Source organism: Oryzias latipes, chromosome 7, assembly GCF_053564925.1.
Source record: "Oryzias latipes strain Hd-rR chromosome 7, Olatipes_Hd-rR_3.1".
NCBI classification, from domain to species: Eukaryota; Metazoa; Chordata; class Actinopteri; order Beloniformes; family Adrianichthyidae; genus Oryzias; species Oryzias latipes.
This window is the reverse complement of record NC_136243.1, coordinates 32,634,784-32,652,286: the sequence shown is the minus strand read 5'-3', so window position 1 is coordinate 32,652,286 and position 17,503 is coordinate 32,634,784. Positions and strand designations below refer to the sequence as shown.

Genomic DNA, 17,503 nt, shown 5'->3' with positions numbered 1-17,503 from the left:
TTTGAAGAGAAAAAAACGTGTTAATGGTCAAAAATGTGAAGGCTCTCCCAGACAGGTCAGGTGTATATGTTCAAATATGCACTCGTCAGGTATGCTATTCTCAGACTTGCCACTAGGGGGCAGCTTGTGAATCCTTATCTTGACACAGCCAGAACCGCACCAACCACTTGGAGATAGTCAGTTTTGATCAAGTCACATTTCCATTCTGGGAAATTTGCCAAGACGTAACCAAATCAACAAAAAAAGGGAAACCGTTTGGCTAAAAAACAGACACCGGACGCACGGCTACACGGCACAGAGACTTGTGGCACTATGAGATGGCAGACGCAATTATTTTACACATGTCAAAAATAAAACCAAGTTCTGCGCCAGCCTCCTCGTTGGCAACAGCAGGATAATCAAGAGTAAATTCTTTTGTTGTCCTCACTTCATCTCAGTCCACCGGTCTGAAAGGGTCCCTTCCTCTGAGACCAAATACTTATTTTTTTGGCGGCGGGAGCAGCTTGTGCGAGTGATGAAGAGGAGGACGAGGAGGACGGAGCGGAGGTGACGGGGGCGGACGACTGCACCGGAGGCTGTCGGGACAGGAGCTCCTTGAAGACAGAGTTCATCTGACGGCTGAGCATCTCCTGACACACAGAGAAGATGTGAGGAGGCATTAGGACATTTTTACTGCTGAAGTCTGTGAATATTTCAGACCGGAAGCTGTTAAAGCCTCAGTCACAACTGCCCTCATGGGTGGATAAGGGCTGTCTGCGGGTAAAAAAAAAAAGGTCAAACCTGTACCGGGCAGGCAGGCGACCCATACGAAATAATATCAGTTGTAGACCGCTTGGTGAGTAAAAATGTCCATGAGCGTTTTTTTTTTAATCTATGGGCATGCTGCAAGCAACAGGCCGTAGCTGACACTTAAATACCAAGGGTTACTAAGGGGTAAGTTGGTGAGATGGAGGCGTGTCGCACAGATCTTTTCATCCTTTCAACACCTCTAAATCCTGCGCACCCTGAAGGAGCCCGTTAGCTCTGTTCCCGTGATAAGTGCACGCTCCTTGTTTGCAGCCTGACTGTTAGAAATGAGGGAATTAGACAATAAGAACATAGTTTGTGTGGCCCTCCTATGAAAACTTGCACATATCACGTGCACACCCTGTGTGGGCAGCGTTTGCACCTTACTAACTACTAGCGTAAGGATACCGTACAACAGCATCACCCATACGTCATAATGCTGCTTTCACAGCAAATGCGATTGACACAGATGCATGTGGGAGGAGCCAGAGTTTTTAGCCTCATCTCTGCATTATCAAAGACACAGATGATGTAGAGACTCCCCCGGTACGATGAGCTTCACCATCTACTGCAAGAGCTGCGTCTGAATGATGGCCACTTTCAACGGTACTTACCACTTACCACATGCATGACAATGGCACGTTCCACTTTCATGACATCCCTTGAGGTGGGCCCACATCACACACCTGCACTTTACTTAAGATGTGGCCGCTTTTCTCCAAGACCCTCCACGGACCCGGACAACCCAAAAACCCACAGCACCCGTGCAGGTCATCCGTAACGTTCAGTAAGGGTGCATGGTACTAAGGCTGAACATTCAGCTTTTTAAGTTTAAGTTGAGTCTTGAACCTAGTCAACTTCAGCCCCAAACCGGATCAACCAGAGAGGAACAAAACATTTCCTCTGCTCTTTCAAAGATGATGTTAGATGAAGACAGAACCACTGGCACCAGAAAGAACTATTGACACAAGACAGAACCATTGACAACAGAGAGGGCCACTGACCTTATCTACTGGAGGTCTTTCTTGCAGAGCGACTGGAGCTCTGTCTGAGACTTTAAAGCTACCCGGTCTTACGATGTCCAAAGTGTGTCTTCGCTCATGAGACCTGAAGAGAAAAAGCACAAACGGATGTTTGGACAAACCCAAATGAGGACAAATAACAGTGGACCATTGATTTGCTCTGCAACCACTAGACAACTGAGATCAAATACAACTGACCAGAAAAGACGATTTTATTTTTAATAATTATTTATGAAAAAGCTAAAAAAATTGGCAAAATAAGAGCAAAAATATTTTTGCTTCAATCAGCCAAATTGCCAGGGATGTGTTACAATGATCTCAAACAAGACAACAGTGCCACCATGAGGTCATACGGGATATTACAATACTGTCTTTTATATTTAAACACTAAAAATGCTTCTCTTTTAGCCTTTGGTATCAGTAATGTAAATTTCCAGATTTAAACCCTAAATTTAGATTCAACATATACCCTGAATACCCTGCTTTACTTGTTTGTTTGTTACTTGGGTATATTCCAAAGTAATTATTTCACTTTAACCTATTTTAAATTGAAATAACTAAACTGGATTTAACCTTATTTTATTTGACATTTTAATTCCATTTAAGGTTACACAGATCAAATTAATTGCAACAAAAATAGATTTTTTTTTTCATTCTTAAACACCTACTACAATTATCTTGTGAGCCATTTTTAAAGTCTTCCCCTTCCTGTTGCTGAGAGGTCCCGGTTTACTGTCTTATTGCCCCTCTGCAACAAAGATGGCAAGCAAAATTGGAGCTATCCACCAGAACAGTGAGGGAGTTGTGGCCCACCCAACATATAATCTCCGTCACAAATGAGTTTTTTATTCAAACTGCATTTTTTCCTCCTCTCCTGATTCACAACGATTTGAATAAAGAAATACTCCAAAATGACATTTTTAGCCTGATTTTCTTTGTACATGTCCTCCATCATCAGAAAAAATGCCACAAGAACATGTCAAAAGCACAATTTTCATCACAGTGGGTCTTTAAAGTTTGCATTTGAATATTTTCTAGCAGACAGAACATTCTGTCTCAGAAGCCCAAACGGGCCCAGGTGTTCAGTGAGTTCTGGAACGGAGGCTTACACAGGTAGGTGCCGGGCGGCGGGGGAGGTTTGAGGCTTTCGACCCGGGCTACCCTCACTTCCTTTCTGTCTCCCCGGTAACGAAGCACTATCGCTGTTCACTCGCATCCTGTTCAGGAGAAGCTGCGTGACTTTTCTATGCGGTTTGTGTCAGCTCACATGCATGTATTTTGGACACAAATGAAAATTGTGTGTTTTTTGAGTGTGGAGTTTGAAACCACGTCTGTTGGTGTGTGTGTGTACCGAGTTGTGCTCTCCGAGTTTGGATCTTCTGCTGTTAGGTTTCCAGTGCTGCCTCCTCCGCCTCCTTCATCTCTCTTCCCTCGCTCTGACCTGAAGGCAGAAAACGCAACCACCACAGCTGAGAGCGTGCTATTGAGTAACTCTACGATCTACACAGATGGATTTGTCAACACAAACATCATACATCATTTTACCGACCCTCTTTTGCAGCAATCACCTTTTTCACAGTTGCCAGAATCGCTTTAAGGCCGTGTCACACAGCCACTACTTGCATTTATCGCATATTGCCTGGATGACAATTGGTCATACGTGAATAGACGTGGAAAAAGTGAGTGTACCACATTAAAACCACGGAAGAAAGACAAATAAACCCCGCAAAACAACATAGAACATGGACCGCGTGTGTTTATTGCGCTGTTCATATGCAATTCATTGGTGATTCGTGTGTCAATAATTTAATTTGAATGTGATATGTGTGCCATCGATGCAATAAGTTATACATCGGTGATACATGCATGAAAAAGATCTATGTAATAATTGTGTATAAACTATGTAAAATATGCGTAAACCAACCAAAAACTTTGAACAGCTCAAAACCGACACGTCCTCGATGGACATCTGTGCACATGGACGAATGCAAGAGACACGTATGAATTACGTATATGACCCATGGATCACAAAGAGCAAAATTTCATCCACGGAAACTGCCAAAAATGTATACAGTGGTTGTGTGACACATCCTTTAAATACGAAGAAAGGCCACTCACCCTTCCAAAACGTTAATGTATTTGTGAGGGATGAGGCCCTTAACCCCTCCCACCTCGCCTCTCCACCAATCACAGGAAGCCTTGCTGTGAAGAAGGAGCAGGTCCCCCTGCCTAAACGACAGCTCTGCTGGGGATCTGGCCACGTAGTCGAACATGGCCACGGCCTCCCACTCTGCGCACACATTGAGCACATCGTTGGCGGCAAACCCACACAAATCCGCCCTGATGTCTGAGTCCGCACTCACCGTCCTCACTGGGGAGAGGCTCTGCTTCTCCATCTCCCTCCTCCGTGATGGGTTCACTGCAGGTCAGCAGAAAGACCAGAATTTACCGATAGAAAAGTCTGACAATCTTCATCATGAAGAAGACAGGATTTAGAGATTTGATCAGATTATGTAGTTGCTGCATCGTAACAGGAAAGTAATGCGTCTTTCAGGCAACGAAGGAGACGGGTCAAACTGAAACTGAAGGGATTTTTTATCCTTCTTATTTAGAGCTACCCAGTTATGGCAACAACTCTCACCAATCAGGGGCGAGATTGTTGGAAAGCCACACTCCTACCACTTGAAAGCGGGCTACACAAAATCTGTCAATCAAATGTTTTGAACTTTGGAAATGGGGGCCAGCAGGCTCCACCTTCTTTTACTGAGGCATCTGATTGGTCAGTATACATGTTGAATAATCTAAACTACAGAAACAAAATCCCCGAAAAAAAATGAGGATCATTAAGAACATGCTAAAAAAATAGAATGACTGAGTGATGGTTGGTTATTTCTCTATAGACGTTTGTGGGATTTTGATTTCTTAGCGGGTACTTCCTGTTTGGAATGCCAGAGGGGAGGAGTCACTCAGTCCAGTTCTCTTATACAGTCATCACAAATCCAACAAAAACAACAGACCAGGGTAAACAAAGCCCATGACTCCGCCCCTAATATAACATCACAATGGGAACAGCACGAACAACAAAAATCAAAATTTGTAGAGGAAAAAAAAGAGATCTGTGCATATTTATCACACTAACCCATAAAAAAATGGATTACACTGGACGATAAATTTTGTGAGTCAAAAATAACATTTAACAAAACAAAATGTTTCTTCCAAAAGGAAATTAAAGGAAGAATCTTTCAACTCCAGTCATCTTATGTGGGGAAAAAGTTCAGATTTACTCAAATATAAGGCTCCACTACAGTCTGTGCTGAAATATAAACATTCTGTTCCATTTAGAGGAGTCAGTCTGACAATTTCATGAATGGATTCAGTTCAAGTTGATCTGATTTTAATATTGATTCATTTATATTCTAAATGATCGCTTTTTTACTTAACAAATTATTTGAGATGAACGAAGGAAAAACTTTAAAACATAAAAAAAGGAAAAGTCATTTTCCAGCAAAAGGACAGCAAGAGAAAACCGATTGATTGGTTTGATGAATGGATGCTGCATCTCATAAAAGGAGATCAGAGCTGCTGCTGACTCTGCAGAACTTTTTTATTTTAATGGATATATTTGTTATTTTATTCCCAGCTTTGAAAATACAGTTTAAAGTAGAAATAAAGCAGAAAGAGCCAAAAAACGGTGCCTTCTAAACCTCTTGACTAATTAAAATGTTCTCTAGAATTTATAGTTTATGATTTTGCATTAGGCCTTCCTGCTGTACAGGAAATTGTTGACATTTGTACTTAAATCGTTGTATCAGGCCAACATTAAGGGTATATCTTGGGTTATATCTACTTGGTGCTAAACCATAAACTAAATGCTTTGAAGGTTTAGAGAAGCTCATGTCAGAAACTTCTCCCGCCGTAATTTTCCACATTTCGTATTAGCGACGGAAAACATCTCACCAGTATTCCTGCTCCAGAGTCATGTGCTTCTCATAGACAGGGCCCGGCAGCTCTGATTGGCCGAGGAAGATGGCATCATGCTGGATGATCATGGTCTTGACAAGGTCGTTAACCTGTGGTTGCCTAGCGACGGCGTCATCAGAATTCAGACCCCTCAGGAGGCTCGGACCAAAGCACACGGCCAGGTTGTACGGCTGCATCATGTTTTCATCGCTGTACTGGGACACGCTGGGGAAAACACGCACACATGGTTCTCTCAGCCCATGTCACGGTTCAAGTCCCACACCGAGGGCGGCAGCAGCTTACTGGTTGAGGAAGGCGAAAAGGTAGCGCATCACGATGACGAGGGGCCGAGGGAAGGTGGAAACAATCGTCTTGATCTTGGCCGCTTTCTCTGTGTCGTCGTCGATTTCTGAACACGACAGGGAGGGGAAGCAGGCTGAGCGGCAGATTCAAACTCCTTCAAACATACAAACCGCCCGAAACCCTCAGAGCTGCAACTTTACAAAACAGCAGGATTACAAGGTTCCTCACTGATGCAACTAAAAGTTAAAATCAAGAATTTTGAGCTGTAAACAAAATGATGCACGCCTACACGAGAAGAGATGAAAGACCCACACCGATAAAAATTGTGTTTTGCATGTTTTTAACGAGTACTTATGGCATTTTTTTTTATAATGGAGGATATATACATATAAAAAAAAGGTTAAAACTGCATTTCTGATGCATTTCGATGCATCCACTTGTAGACAAATAGATCCATGAACGTCTTTGTTTTCCCCGTCTGAGCTGGAATCTGGATCTGACCTATACGGCTCCATAATTGCTCGCCATTTTTGTTTCCCCGCTAATGTTAGGTTGGGGGTGTGATGAGCTGTAAGCTAGGGGGATAGCATGTAGACAGATGGATGACAGGAAGCAGGGGCGGGCTTACTCCATGCCAGCAGTCCTACCCACAACTCAGAGGCAAAATTTTGAATGAACTCCTGCTGCCCTGCAGAAAAGACCAATAGTGAGGCTTTGAAAATGGATCAAAAGATGACCGGAGTGGGACTTTAAAAAAAAAACACAGAAGTTGCACCATTTTGCATCAAAATGTATCATCTATGCAGACATATTCCCATCCAAGCTGTGTTTAGTATCTGCCACAAGCAGCTAAATTTAACTTCTATTAATGAATCATAACCTGGAGAAAAGGTGAAGCACAGACACATGTGGAGGTTAGAAAAAAAGGCGTCTTACGGACACACTCCAGCAGATCAGAGTAGCTGTCGTAGGGGAACAGAGGAGGCTCCAGGCCTCTGAAGTACAGCTTCAGGACGCCCGCCACCGAGTCCAGGTCGCACTCACCCTCCGACAGCGGGTCCTCTCCTGCAGGAGTTCAAGCATTTTCACTCACACCAAGACTCAGATCACACGTTCTGAAGGCTCCTTCAAGAATAAAAGACTTCCTGCCCTTTGTGTTGCCACTCTGCCGGTAGTGCCAAGCGTTATATTTGGTTCTCCTGTTTCTGACTCTGTTTGCCTGCCGCCTGCCCCGACTCTCGTCCTGACTAAACCAGTCTCTTCTCCAATGCTCTCGTGCTCATTATTGACTCCTGCCTGCCTGACCCTGATTTAGCTTTGTGGACTTTTAGCTGAGCTAATAAACCTGCAGCACTTGGATCCAGTTTTTTTTTTGCTTCATATTTTACATATACATTTTTATCCCAACGTGTGTATTTATAGTTTTGATTTAGGACAAAATGGGATACATTTGAGGGAAGCGCGTGTAAATATACTTAATTTGAGGATGTTAAGTTTTTTTTATTAAGTAACACAGGCTTATTTTAAGACATAATTTCAAGACTTCCCAGAGGAATAAACTTAAATAAAAGTGCCAATTTGAAGATTTAATTTCTCTTCAAAGGGCAGAACTTATTTTATAAACTCTCACCAAGACAAACTACTAGTTCTATTGGCAGACTTTTTCACTAACAAGAGAAAAACATCCTATATTCTTTGTTTTGGGCTAGTTTTGCAAAGGACATTCTTTGCAGTGCGGGACATCGTCATCTCCTTCTCCTTGGGTCAGGAGGAAACCCGTTCCAGCCGAGGATCTCTCTCTTACCTCTCTCAAAGGCGTCTCTGATGAGGTTGACCTCCCTCTGCGATCCAGGAACTCGGAAAATCCCTTCGTGGTGGAGTCCTGACGCACAAACATTTAGTCACGTACGCTTCTGGCAGAGACTCCGTCGTTAAACGGACTGAAACGGAGAAATAAACCATCTCACCGTGAAGGTTTATGAAGCGGATGCAGCTTTCAACCACCACAGGAATCTGCTGTCCGGAGCTCTGAGGACGCAAGAAGAGACAAAGAAATTACAAAGATGGGCAACTAAAGTGAGAAGACAAAAGAAAGACGAGATAATAATTAGTTTAATATTTCCTATGGGGTCTTTAGACATGGACCAGATTTTACTGCTGCCTCTGCGTCGTGGTTTCCTAAATCACTGGTCCCCAAACCTTTTTTAGGCCACAGACCGGTTTAATGTCAGACTATATTTTCACAGACAACGCTGAAGTTGGCGTTTAATTTGTTTAAGCTTCCGCTTTCCAAGGACAGTCGTTGCTTCAATTAAGACAACATTACAGGGTTTTTAAAAAAACTTTTTTATTGATCATAGAATGCCGTTTTCTGATAACTCAATCCAGGCTTAAATTCTCTTTTAAGGCAAAAGATTTGTTTTTTCAGGTTTTTTTTCAAGATTCAAAAAGATTTATTTGTCATTGTCAGTGAAACAACAAAATATATATATATATTTTTTTATGAAATATTGATTCGTTGTGTGTTTCTCTTTAACACAGAGAAGTCTTTTTTCTGCTAAAGTTTTTCTTTACAAGTTCCTGCCTAACTCAGCTTTGCTGTACGTTTTTTTTTTTTTTTAACACGTTTTTCAAATATCAGAAACTTCCTTTGATTGAACCTCTGCAGACGCTTTAAACGTCCACTTCGTTTTGGATCCATTCAAATGTAATGTTGATTTTCCCCTCAACCAGCAAAGTGGAGGCAAAAACCGGACACTAACTTCAACCTTGTCCAACTTTTAAGGTTTAGTGGATAAATATTACAAAATATAATGATACCACCATAATAACGTGTGTTTTCTGCATATATTAATAAACATAAATCCACAGTGAATGCAACTTTATTAGCAGCGATCTTGTATCCTTAGAGTCGTTCACTGCATATTGTGCAGAGCGGCCTTAATGTGCGGAAACAACTCTCACAATCAGTCCATACTTCAAGTAAGATTCATGTTAAATCTGTATTTCTTTTACTTTGAAGTCGAAGGCTCGTCTTTGGAAAAGGAACTTTTCACACACGCTTTTTTGTTAACTTTTAGCTTCGCATTTAGCAGCTGCTTTAAGGAGGAGGCAAATACATTTACTCGACCAAGGTGAACGACTGGACATGCATTAAGAGTCGTACACGGATGTGGTGGACAGAATTTGGTGGCTTCTAAAATTGAACAATCTTTGATTTATTTATATCTTTTTTATCAACAGACCAGTACCGGTCCATGGGCCAGGGATTGGGGACCACGGTTTTAAAATACACAAAAGCTTCATAAATGGGACGTTAACGATTATTGGCATTTATTTGCTGCACCGCAGAGAAAAGCTCTGTCTGGCAGCGTCCCATTTTCAGTTTTTTTCCCCAATCTGACGTGTTTAGTGAAAACAGGCTCTTCATTAAATGTAACAGTGAAGTCCATGACATGACTCCGCCCGCCCGCCTGCCTGCGGCGCACAGATCAGGCGCCGGCGGTACTTGGTACCTGTGTCCGAGACATTCTCCTTCTTCTTCTGCACCAAGGCAAGCACAGAAGAGCAGGGACACAGAGAAAAAGAGATTAGAAGAGAGGCAACAATGAGGGGAAGAAGATTTAGAGGAGGAAGAGGAGGAGCACACACACACACACACACACAGGCCCAATGTAGAGAGGAGGCAGCAAAGAGGACAGAGCTTTTTAATCCCTTTCACAAGCGAGAGGGGAAGAGATAAAAGAGGAGGAGGATTGAAAGGAGAGAAAGCCAGAATATAAGCTACGAGCACTGCAAACTATTTAATCCTTCCAAATATTTCAAACCTGGTTTCTAGACATGCAAGAGATTTGATTAACTTTTGATGTTGTTTTAACTTCTATTCGCTCAACACCTTTCCAAGCTTTTGTCAAAAATCAGCACACTGGAGAATTTTTTTTGCCTCATCATGAGATAGGATCCAGAAAGGAAGAAATAAGTGATTAAAAAAAAGTCAAAACCCCTTTTGCTCCATACTCTTGACAACAAAAAAATTTTTTTTTGCTGTAATCTTTGGTTAGACTGCTATTTTTTCCATTATTGTAGAAACAAAAATGCACAGTTTTGTTCTGAGAATATGTGCTACTTTTAGATTTTATGAACATCTACTATAGTCCCACTCTGATCATCTTTGGATCTATTTTTAAAGTCTTCCCAATGTTCTTTTAATTATGATTATGTATGTAGTTTTTAAGCAAAATCTAAAAATGTTGTCATTTTCTAGGACATAGTTTCAGCAGGAGTTTATTAGTTATTCACCTTTAATTTGTAGTTGGGACTGTTGGTGCAAAGAAACCCCGCCCCCCTACCCCTCTGTTTACACGCTTACAGTACCTCACACCTAACATCAACGGTGCAACAAGAATGGGGAGACATATCGGAGCTATCCAGTCGTACAGTTTAGATCCAGATTCCAGCTCAGACGAGGAAAACCAAAACGTACGTGGATCTATATGTCTGCATCAGAATGGAGCGGAGCAGAGAGCTCGTGGCCCCGCCCATCATATTTATTATTATTATTTGTATTTATACAAATACGATCTTTCTAAAATGGCATTTTTTCATCTGCTCCTGATTCCCAATGACTCTAAAAGACCTTCTCAGAAATGCAATTTTGAGCTGAAATTTCTTTATATTTGTCCTTCATCGTCAGAAAAATGTCACATACATGTTAAAACCACCGTTTTCATCAGATTGGGGCTCCAAGATTGACCAGGATCAAATAACTGGTTTGTAAAACTTTTAGTTTGAAGTTTGAAGTTCTATCTAACAGTTAGCTTTTCTTTAGCAGATTTTTCAATTTTGAATGGTTGTGTGGAACTCCTTGTTTCTAGATTTTGATATCTTATTATTCTCGTTCAGTAAAGATGACTTGTTGCATCCTTTTACTCCTTTCTAGAGATTTTCTTCTGAAGATAAGAGTTCTTTTTCCTATTTTTTAGCCTACCCCTTTTTGCAGTGAACATAACCAAGCACAGAATGGCAGCAGTCTCTGCACACTGCTAAAACAGCCCCCATAGGAATAAGTCAAAAACCCTTAACCCCACTGGCAGCAAAAAAAAATCGTCAATGCGGTAAAAAAAAAGCTATTACCAAGAATTCTTATGCATGTCTCAAAGACATGATTTCTAAAACGTTTCAATTGAAAATTTTTCTTGTAACAAGAATTTTTTTATTTTCTTAAGATTCAGTTTTAGCATTGCATGCGGTGGGGGGGGGGGGGCACATAACGTGCTGCAAGAACCCCCCCCCCCCCCATCCGTCCGTATCCTCTGCATCAGGACCATATAAGCAGCAGCACAGCGAAGTACAGCAGAGAGAAGAGGGAAGTGAAAGTCTGAGCGTCTGTTACCTGAATGTAGGAGAGAATGTCTGAGGTGAAGAGTGTGTGGCAGAATTGGGAAACAGGTCTGGACTTCCGAACACGCACTGACCGAGCACATTGCGTTCTGGGAAATATAACAAATGCACGGGCCCGATTACACATGCCGTCAGTGACAGGATCTGGAAATCTTCTGCGATCTGACGTGAACAGAAAACGGATCACAACAACAGTTTTCCAGAGTGGCATGTCCATCTCCTCTTCCCGTCTGTCCTCTCTGCCCTCTCCTGACCTCTAAGCCTCTCAGATTCACTGCCTTTAGCTCTTAAAAACAGCTCTTATTCATTTTACCTGGAAGGGTCGCTGTCCACCGCCTCAGCTGGAAGAGAAAAACAGAAAAACGTGAAACTCCAAGGTCACAGTGAGTGGCTGCTAATAATAATAACACAAAGCATCACTAAAACACTTGTTGTAGGGACTTAAACTCTTCATAAACAAGATGATAAACATCCTACAGATATATGAGGTCAGGATCTGTTTAAAACCTGGGAAAAGTAAAACTTGTTTAAGACTTAATGCGGAAATGAGTGAACTTTGACCTCTTTTTTCCTTCAACAAATACAATAAATACTACTGATCATTACTAAAGAGGTCATTTAAATGCTACAATTCTGAAATAAATGCCACAAAAGCTAACATAAAAGATCATAAGGAAGCTGAAACAAAACAAAAATAATTCTGAGACAATCCTAAAATAAATGCTTCATTACCATGTCAACAAAAGAGAGGCAGAATTTGAATATTAGATCTACAAAATTATGTGACAGACAACAAACTGAGCCAAAAAAAGTAAAAAAAAATGTAATACCAGAACAACATGTAACCACCTATTAAGTTGAATAAGGCAAAAAAAAAGTTCAATAGTGTGAACAAATTAAAAAAGAAAAAGTAAATGCAAAAAAAGCTAAATATGTAAAAAAAAAAGAAGCAGAAAAATAAATAATAGTAGATAAACAGATGTAAAAACGTACCATGACACAGAAAACCGAATAAACTTAGTGCTTAATGAGCTCATGAATGTTTACAGTTGCTATAAATAAACCCAAATAAACTTAAATTGCTGCAAAATGCCCCAAAAAATTCAAAAAAATACTGAAGTACAAGATGACAAGAAAAATGCTGTTTTAATTTCAAAAGCAGATGCAGAAAATGCCAAAATTTTTTTTTTTGCAGAAACTGCTAAATGACTGAAAATGTGTCAAATTTGTTCATTCCCATTTTATTATTATGTATTATTATAATTATAATTATTATTATTATTATAACCCTGTAGTTCCCAAATGGTCAAATTTGGACCTGGGATTTTTTTTCTTATTGAATTTAATTTTTAACATTTAATTAGCTTCAAATTTTATGTTTTTGCCACTGCTAATTACTGCAACTCAAAATGAGCAACCAAGCAAAAAAGGCAAATTAAGTAAATAATTAACATAATAGTTTTTGGAATTTTACAGAGATAAATTATTTTATTATTTAAAAGTAGCTAAAAAATGCAAAACAATTGTAAAAATGTACAGAAAATAATATGCAAAATAAACTAAAAATATTAAATGTTTGCTAAATATTAAACTATATAAAATATATGTTACATTTGAAACTAGTAAATTCAACTTTTTGATTAAAATAATTGTTCAAATGATAAATTATAACTAAAAATGCCATTAAAAGCTAGAAAAATAGGAAACCTGATTATATCTGAACAATCATATAAAGAGAAATTCTGAAAATGCAACAAAATCCAGCTTTAGTTACCTTTCTGAATGGCATCATGTAAAAGATCATGTTTGGCTTGAAGCTTGGAGGCCAGAGAGTTGCTGGTGAGAAACTCTTTGACTTTCTACGATAAGAACAAGAAACATTTAATCCCAAATCAACATTTTGTCATTCAAAAATGTTGCGTTAAGCTCCAGCTGACTCACTGTAAAGTAGTATGTCTCTGTGTCCTGCTGATTGGCTCGCCGTTTAGCCAGGGTCAGTTTTGGGACACTGGTCCCCACAGGGGGGTCGTGTGTCAGGCTGCTGCATACGTCTGGAGACGGGTTGCACTCGCTGTCACACATCGTCTCCAGCAGGGCGGCGAGCGTGGCTTTCAGCGTTTTACTGATCTGACGAGGGGAAGGAAGGACAACTTTTATTAAAAACATATTTATGCCTCGCAGCAGCTGGCATAAATACCAGGCTGACGTACCGGGCTCCCCGCCATAACCTCACACACCTGGACTGCAGGACCAGATTGTTTTTTGCAACTTTTCTTTCTTACTACGCCTTCACAAACTCACCAAAATTTGGCCCCAATATGAATTTTGGGCATGGTGGACAACACCCCGCCCCTCCCAAAGAAATAATAAATGATGACATCACAGCAGACAAAGGCGCTAAAAAAACGAATGGGGCCAAAATCTCTTATGGGCCCCAAAAAATGATGTCAATGAAACCAAACCACGCATTCTGGGAACATCCAAGGAACTTTTAAAAGCCGGAATAGGCTGCCATCTTGAACCCCCCCCGCCGAAAAAAAACTTAGGTATTTTCAACAAATTTAAGGTCCATCTAGGGATGTCGATCTATCGCCTTCTAACTTCTTGTGTGTCATCAGGAAGCTATCTGGGGTTTAATTTGGGTTTTAAAGTTTGTAGATTCTGAACGGCGTTAGCGTGGTGGGCTCTCAAAAGTAGGGTTACCCCGTTGCTCGCATATTTTTTACCGAAATATTGACAATTTAATACATGGATCCTTAGCTCAAGCTGAACAATACTGGGAATTTGGGTGTGATCAACAAAAAATCTCAGTTGCCAAGGAAATCCCAAAATTCACTTTTGCTGATTCCTCTAAAAATTACATAGACGTCTTTGTCACCCCCAGCGGCCCAAAAAATGGTTGCTATGGAGATATAACCAACGGAAGAACCTCCACTTTGAAAAAAAACGTTTTTGTCATGTGCTGCAACTAGGGTGGCAGGGGCAGGAGGGGAGAGTGAGGGCGGCATCTGTGGCCATACAACGCCGCCTGCGGCTATCAGGTAAAGTTGAAAGTGGTCTACTCAGATCAAAGAATACAAACAATAATGAACTTACTTCCTCTGTTTCCAAGGTAACGGTAGCGAGTCGAGACTGAAGCTGCTGGAACCTGGTCTCCAGTTCATACCTCACCTGGCTCTCCGCACTAACCTCACACACCTGACACCAAGAAACATAATCAAAGATATTAAGACAGACAGTAACGGTGCATGGAAAAGTTTTTATTGTGACTAAAGACTGAGAGTTTTCATTGAAAAGGATCCCGTCAGCCCGGTTTCACCTGGTCTCCCTCATGTGGGTGGTAGTTGAACCTGAAGGGAAGGCAGAATGCGGAGTCATGCTGCTGCAGCAGAGCATCTCTGTCTCCGCTCTGGTCCAGGGAAGTCACCGCAGCCTCCAGCTGCTTCAGGCCCGTCTCTTCTGTCTTCTGGATACGCCATCTACTGGCCAGGTAGCACTTCATTACCCTCTCCACAGACAAATGGAAGCCGAGGTCGCAGCACTGCTCGAACATAAAAGAGAGGTTGAAATTTTTATCTCTCCTAAAATGATGAAACTGCTGCGGAAGGCCTCCTTACGTCGATGAGGGTGCTGACATCTTGCAGGTAGTACTTGTTCATGGCTGCATTTGCTGCTGCCAGGTTCAGCAGGTAGTCGTTGCGCGCCTTGGTGCACTTCAGCTGGGTCTCCTGGACTCTGCCAAACCTCTAGGTGCCACAGAAAAAGCACAGATATTTGTAAAAAAAATAAATAAAACTGGCTCACATGCGCGTGACATGTGGGTGAACAACAGGAAAAGGAAGTGGGTTCCAAGCACAAAAAACATTTTACGACTCGCTGGGTTTTGGTTTTTCTTTCCTGCCACTCAAACATACCTTCTCTATTAGTTTCTCCATCTTCTTCACTGAGCTCCGCTTCTGCCCCACCAGCTGGCCGGGGCCGAGCTCGGTCGCCTTGCCAGTGTGTCTCTCCTCCAGCCGCTCAGCGTCCTTCAGCTTCCCCTCAGCTATCAGGCAGTCTGTGTGGTACTGGTTATACGTCTTCAGAGCCTTGAAGGAGTTTGGGTGAAACAGCAGAGACATGAGCGCACATTCACCATCACCATGTGTGCCATAATCCTGTGGCGGGGAGCTCACCGTCTGCAGCTCCGTCGTGACTTTCAGCAACTCGTCCTGCATCTGGATTCCAATTTCTTTGCTCTGTGATAAAAAGGTTAAACCTTGAATTCAAAAATCTCCAACATTTTGAGTCAGTTTTCATAAAAATGTATATTTGTTTGTGTTTGACCCGTATCCACAGAGTTACATGAAGTAACTCATCACAATCACATCACGGTTTATGATCTTGGAACATATGTGGCAGGTTGCAATGATGAAAGCACGTTTCCGTGCGAGGCTGGCACTCGATGACTGAAATGTGCACGTCTAACCAAACATGGTCATGCTTGGCTAACAAAATCATATATCTGAAGCCAGACAGAAAAGATTGTATCAGAGAACTGGAGCGAGTGAGTGTGACGTCACCGGTAGAACGTGGTTTACTTCCCCCTCCAACAAACTGAAGTCAATTCAGTCGCCATTTTTCATGATACACATGCCGCCATGTTGGAGCCAGATGACATCAGTGGGCAGTGATTGGTCCGAGTCGGTCCATCATCGTTTCTATGGCAACCACTTTCACCAATCAGGATGAGCTCGTTGGAAGGCCACATTCCTACCACTTGAAAGTGGGCTACACGAAAACTGTCAAACCCTTTCAACGTTAGATGTGGGAACCAGCAGGCTCCTCCTAGTTTTATTGATGCATCTGATTGGTCAGTTCATAACTAATATAGCTTTAAATATAAAATTATGATTATTAAGAAGATGTTAAAAATAGGTAGCATAGCAAAAATGGTTATTCTGACTGATAGAATGACTGAAGAACATCTGTTTATGTCTCTATAGAAGTCTATGGGATTTTGGCTTCTTCGAACCAGTAGGTACTTCCTGTTTGGACGCCAGGGGGGAGGGGTCATTGAGTCCAGTTCTCATTCACAGTTAATGCGTCAGCTTTTGGGTTCTGAAGAGGGAAACACACATCCACCTTACGTAGCTCCGCCCAACCCAACACTATTCCAAAAATGGCAAGTGGACAGAGCAAAATAAAGCTTTGGACCAGCGATTTCAAAATAATTCCATCCTGCTCAGAGCTGCTATAAAAAATTACAAAAATCTCTATCCCACACCAGTTATCTTTTCATCCATTTCCCGTTGGTCGTTTAATCAGGATTATTTGGCCCACATTTAGAAACCTGTGTCGTCTCTAGGACATAGTTTCTGCAGAGCGACAGGAACACATTTGAAATTCCCCTCTGAGTTCTGGGTGGGAGTATAGGTGTTGAGTGAGCCTGTCTCCCTTTCCCATCATCCCTTTGTCTACACTTTCTCCCTCACAACACAACCACAAGCTTTTTTAAATGCCTTTTTTTGGTCTGCTCCTGATTCACAATGATTTGAACAATTTTAACTATTTTATATATGTCCTCCATTAGCAGAAAAATGCTAAAACAATATGTTAGAAACACCAAAAAGCAAATTTTCCTCAGAGTGGGTTTTTAAACCTGAGGGTGCAAAGATGAACTTTTTTGACATGGGAAGCAATCCGCCTTCAGTGGTCTGCAGAGGAACTGCAATATTTGGTACTTCCTGTCAATTTAGGGAACAGGTCAAGGCTTGGAGAGAAATGAAACAAAGACCTGAAACATTTAAAAAAAATTATCAGTAATGTTTCAAGTGAAAAATCCTCTTTTTTGGTTTCCTTCATATGGAATAAAAAAACAATGATGAGTGTGCAGGCAGTTGCTTTAGAGAGAAAGGATTAAAAGTGAGTTGGTTCACAGCTTGTTTTGTCAGATCTCACAGAGCGAAGGAAAAAAATGGTTGGAGCTTAAAACGATTTTTATCAGCTAAAACTCAACCCAAGTGGTTTTGATCTGCAGCCTCAGAAAAAAG

The 17,503-nt window shown here is 41.3% G+C and overlaps 1 protein-coding gene across 1 annotated transcript in view; it reads right to left on the bottom strand.

Annotated features, from left to right (window-relative positions):
* Window positions 1-284: 284 nt before the first annotated feature.
* Window positions 285-17,503, bottom strand: part of arhgap4b (Rho GTPase activating protein 4b) — a 35,155-nt gene continuing 17,936 nt past the window's right edge. The window contains 21 exon segments of the mRNA XM_078949604.1: window positions 285-475; window positions 477-629; window positions 1,791-1,893; window positions 2,918-3,025; window positions 3,160-3,249; window positions 3,927-4,098; window positions 4,172-4,227; window positions 5,766-5,993; window positions 6,072-6,177; window positions 7,008-7,136; window positions 7,876-7,953; window positions 8,039-8,099; window positions 11,464-11,560; window positions 11,785-11,812; window positions 13,246-13,330; window positions 13,413-13,598; window positions 14,568-14,669; window positions 14,791-15,012; window positions 15,089-15,217; window positions 15,386-15,559; window positions 15,647-15,709. Coding sequence (XP_078805730.1) covers window positions 434-475; window positions 477-629; window positions 1,791-1,893; window positions 2,918-3,025; window positions 3,160-3,249; window positions 3,927-4,098; window positions 4,172-4,227; window positions 5,766-5,993; window positions 6,072-6,177; window positions 7,008-7,136; window positions 7,876-7,953; window positions 8,039-8,099; window positions 11,464-11,560; window positions 11,785-11,812; window positions 13,246-13,330; window positions 13,413-13,598; window positions 14,568-14,669; window positions 14,791-15,012; window positions 15,089-15,217; window positions 15,386-15,559; window positions 15,647-15,709 — 2,412 coding nt within the window. The 3' untranslated portion in view covers window positions 285-433.